The following is a 4,443-nucleotide window of genomic DNA, read 5'->3' as shown; positions in this document are numbered from 1 at the left end:
CACAGCACTCAATTCAGCATGTGTTTGTGTGTGCTGTCTGCGTCACTCATAGCACGTGCCTATATCGAAAAAATGTTCTATCGTTATCGAAGAAGGTGTAACATCGATGAATATCGATACAGTTGTATCGCCCAGGCCTAGTTGTAATAATGTAAAATATGTGAAAAATAATGTGTTTTTCGAACAACCTAGTATGAGAGCCTGTTCTAGTACACCCCCAAAACAAAATCAAGACTTTGTAAAAGAGCATAATAGGACCCCTTTAAAAATCAACTTTAAATATTAACTCATTTTAATGAAATATATATATACATACATATATATACATATATATAAAATTGAAATTTTAAATATTAACTAATTTTAATTAATCTCTCTCTCTCTATATATATATATATATATATATATATACATACATATATTATATATTTTATATGATGTGATCCATCCTTTACCTTCCTTTATCACTCAAATGTTTCAGTGGAATGATTATGCCATACCATGTGGATATGCTGAACTCCTATAGTTTGGAGGCAAGCTCGCTGAAGAGGACATTTGATTTGTGTCTTCAGGGCTGGTGGATGAACTGAAGGGGGGTGCTGATGGGCCAAGGGAGCTCTGTCTCTGTCTGAAGCTGAGTCCAGGAGCATAGCTGAATGCATTGGGAGACACTGGAGCCTGGGAACTAGACTCATGCAGTGGACTTTTTGGCATTTCCCCATTGTAGTTAGCCACACCTGGGAGCTCTGGGTACAGATCAGAAGGAGGCGCACTGGGGGACGTGTAGGAGCTACGAGGCCTGGGTTTGGGTGCAGGTTTTGGGGTTGTGCGTGGTGGCAGGCTGGGAGGGGCAGATTCGGCGGGAGCAGCAACAGGAGAAGGGCCAGGGGCAGGGGTGGGGTTGTTACGTGGGGCTGGCATGGGTGGAACTGCCCGGGAGGGGGAAGGCAGAGTTGGATCCACTGCAATGCTTCCAATGTAAATAGGCAGAGTTAATGACGCCTCTGGGTATTTCAAACAGACCTGGAAAAGCAGAGATGAACATGCAGATTAGATTCAATGAGAGGAAGGAAGCAGGAAATACCAAATGCAATTTGCATGAACTTCTGATAAAATGCATATCTCTGATATACATGTTCCCAGTGATTACGTACAACCAGATATTATTAAACGCTCCACAATGGAGAAAAATACTCACAGGAAAGAAAAGTGTCACGTTTTACATTACATTGTTATGTTAATGTAATGTGTAACAATAACTTACTCAACAATACTCACCTGAATGTAGTAGCAGATCTGAATGAGGTTTCCATCAGTCAGGGTGGACAGATGAAGAGAAGGTACAATAATCTGCTCTTTCCATTCAGTTTTTTGTCCACCCTTAACTCCAGGTCCTTCAACCTCCGCTACTGCCCGCAAGTCATATGTCGGCTTCTTGGTATTATACGTAACTTTCTAAAATGAAGAGATGAGCAATAGTGAGGATCATATCATGATAATGAACAAAGGTGTACCTGCATTTTCAATCACAACTATTAATAATTACTTCTTCAGTGTCACATTATCATTCAGAAACCATTATTTGGTGCTCAAGAAACATTACTCATTATCAGTGTTGTGCTGCTTAATATTCAGGATTCTTTGATCAATGTAATGTTGAAAAGAACAGGATTTATATGAAATATCATTTTTTTTGTAACAATGTAAAAGTCTTACTGACCCTATATTCTTTTAACTAACCGAAAACATATAGTCTTAAAATATAATCTAATGTAGTTAGTGTCATCTTACCTGCATTAGACTGGCAACCACATGACCTGTTGACTTATCAGATTTGTTTTCAATCTCAGCGAACACTTTAATGATCTCTCCAGCGATATATCCTCGCATGTCGCTCTTAGCTTTCAGCACCACTGTCCCATTCTTCACAAGCATGTATGAGAAATTCTTGGTTACAGAAGATGAGCTAGGTTCCTGCACGAAGATAATATAAAAAATCATAGTAATATAAATCACCGCAGTAAACGACACAGCACAGTTAGCATATAAAATATCAGAATTAAGGATATTGAAATGTGTGGTTGTTTTCTTTTTGCCAGTTTAGCCTATGGAGGTCTGTGTAGCACATTTACCTGTATACCAGGTATTTCATTCAGGTTGACTGTGTTCTTCATAGAGAATGGCTTCTCTATCTTGTAGTCTTTTGCAAAACGAGGTGTGTCTATGAAAGCCCGAACTCTGTATATAATCTGTCCATAAGGCCCTTCAAATGATGTTGGTGCAGCAGCTACAAAAGAGAGGATTAGAGAGGTTTGTGTATCTTGTGTATTCAGATAAATGAATGAAAAAGAAAAAAAAAGAGGACAATGCTAATAATTTAGTTACTTCTCATAACCAAAGTTTGAACTTTTGCATTAGAACAATGTTCTTTTCACGCAAAAGGGTGCATTATCCAATAAGCTCAAATATTTTTTTGAAAGGCTGAAAACCACAAAAGCCAATGCTACAGCACGAGAAGCACGATTCTCTAAGAGTGCCGTTGTTCTGTTAGGGGGAGCTGAAAAGTCTCAGATAATAGATGAACAGCAGACGGAGGGTTCAAATTGCAGCTGAGCAGCTCCACACAATAAGAGCAGCGATAGGCTAGATGGGCTAGCGTGTGTCTTAGCTTCACATTGTGAAAAGAGTGAATGAAACAAACAAAAATGAAGGAATGCAGTTCACCCTCTAGCTGTATGAAAATTAACTGACAGTAACAGAATTCACACTACCTTTCAAACCTTTTTTAATTTACGTTACAAAAAAATCTACTTTAAATAAGTGCTGTTCTTTTAAACATTCTATTTATCAAAGAACCCTGAAAAAAAGTTTCCACAAAAATATTAAATAGCACAAGCGTTTTCAACACTGAAATAAGAAATGTCTCTTGAGCACCAAATCAGCATATTAGAATGATTTCTGAAGGATCATGTGACACTGAAGACTGGAGTAACGGCTGCTGAAAATTCAGCTTTGCCATCACCAGAATGTTACATTTTAAAACATATTAAAATAGAAAAGAGTTCTTTTTGCTATATTATTTCACAATATTAGCATTTTTTTACTGTATTTTAACATTTAATGTTAACATAAAAAAAATTACTTTTGAAAGGTAATGTACATTCACCTACCTAGGACAATACTCAATAAAAACAGTACCTATATTGTTTGACTCACATAGGTTGTATTTGGTTATACAAAGTTGATATTTTGAGGGTTTTTTAATGTTGTTCTGTTGCCGTGGATAAACGTAAACAGTGGTTAATCTCTGACATGTGTTGAAGGAATGTGGAGCGACAGGTCAGCTCAATTACATAAAAGTGTCTCTTACCTGGCAAGAGAAACTTGAAGGGAAAACTGTGCTCGCCATCTTTCAGAGTGCCTGAGAAACAGACGGAGAGAAACTGTAAGGGACTTGAACAAGCATCCTACCATTTAATCTGTGAGCGAGACCATGACACCTGTGTACCTTTATCTGCTATTGAGACTGAGCTGCTGAAGTACTGCTCCTCCTCTGTCCAGTCTGTGTCATTTGATTTGCTGGTCACTCCACAGAAGCCCTGGCAGTTCACTTTGATTGCTGATTATGAAAAAAAGACAGTTTCAGTCAAAAGAAACAAGCAGTGACCCCAGACCCTTTTTACTGGGACACGAGCCCCAGAAAAATACAGCTGTGCCCCAGTAAAATATCATTGATAAATCCTTATATGTCAATGAAGATTACTGTATACCGACCCGAGAATCCTTTTTTGTGATAATCAGCTGTTTAGAATCAGAACTTGTGATACCAGATTCACAAAATGTATCACTCTTTTGATCTAACTGGTCAAATGTGTTCACGATTCAGTTTGATTCATTATAACAGTTCACTCAATAACTTAATAATTTGCTTCACTTTCTCACACTAAAATAGTAAGATATCTGATCTTATGACTGTTTAAGAAAAAATATTTTCATTATTACTATTATTGTTGTTGTCATTGTTGTTATAAGTGGTCTTTGTCTGCTTTAAAGGGTTAGTTCACCCAAAAATTAGGCTGTGTTTTACTCACCCTCGAAGCATCCTAGGTGTATATGACTTTCTTCTTTCAGACGAATCCAGTCGGAGTTATATTAAAAATTGTCCTGGCTATTCCAAGCTCTATCATTGCAGTCAGCGGGTGTTGCAGTTGAACAGTCCACAAGTTGTCAAATAAAGCACGCGCATCCATAATAAAACGTGCCGCAGACGGCTCCGGGGGATGAATAAAGGCCTCCTGTAGTAAATGCATGCGTTTTTTCACTAATCACGCAACGCCGACGTACTACGTCATCCGCCGGAATGGCTTCCGCGCATGACAAAAACTGGAAGTGAGAGAGAAGTGTTTACTACATTTGAAATATGGATATTTTTCTTACAAAAAC

General features: G+C 38.0%; 1 protein-coding gene across 2 annotated transcripts in view; it reads right to left on the bottom strand.

The window, feature by feature from the left end:
• The window catches only part of LOC107690693 (arrestin domain-containing protein 1-like), a 10,964-nt gene that overhangs the window by 2,002 nt on the left and 4,519 nt on the right, over nucleotides 1–4,443 (bottom strand). The window contains exons 2-7 of one of the 2 annotated variants that reach the window (XM_016489085.1): nucleotides 3,509–3,619; nucleotides 3,371–3,421; nucleotides 2,133–2,287; nucleotides 1,792–1,974; nucleotides 1,279–1,455; nucleotides 456–1,023 (exon numbers count right to left, since the gene is read on the bottom strand). In XM_016489085.1, coding sequence (XP_016344571.1) covers nucleotides 490–1,023; nucleotides 1,279–1,455; nucleotides 1,792–1,974; nucleotides 2,133–2,287; nucleotides 3,371–3,421; nucleotides 3,509–3,619 — 1,211 coding nt within the window. In that variant the 3' untranslated portion in view covers nucleotides 456–489. The remainder of the gene's footprint in view (nucleotides 1–455; nucleotides 1,024–1,278; nucleotides 1,456–1,791; nucleotides 1,975–2,132; nucleotides 2,288–3,370; nucleotides 3,422–3,508; nucleotides 3,620–4,443) is intronic. The other variant, XM_016489084.1, reaches the window with a different exon arrangement.

Source organism: Sinocyclocheilus anshuiensis, unplaced genomic scaffold (assembly GCF_001515605.1).
Source record: "Sinocyclocheilus anshuiensis isolate Anshui unplaced genomic scaffold, SAMN03320099.WGS_v1.1 scaffold2041, whole genome shotgun sequence".
NCBI lineage: Eukaryota > Metazoa > Chordata > Actinopteri > Cypriniformes > Cyprinidae > Sinocyclocheilus > Sinocyclocheilus anshuiensis.
Note: the sequence above shows the minus strand (reverse complement) of the source record. Positions and strands in the feature narration are given on the sequence as shown.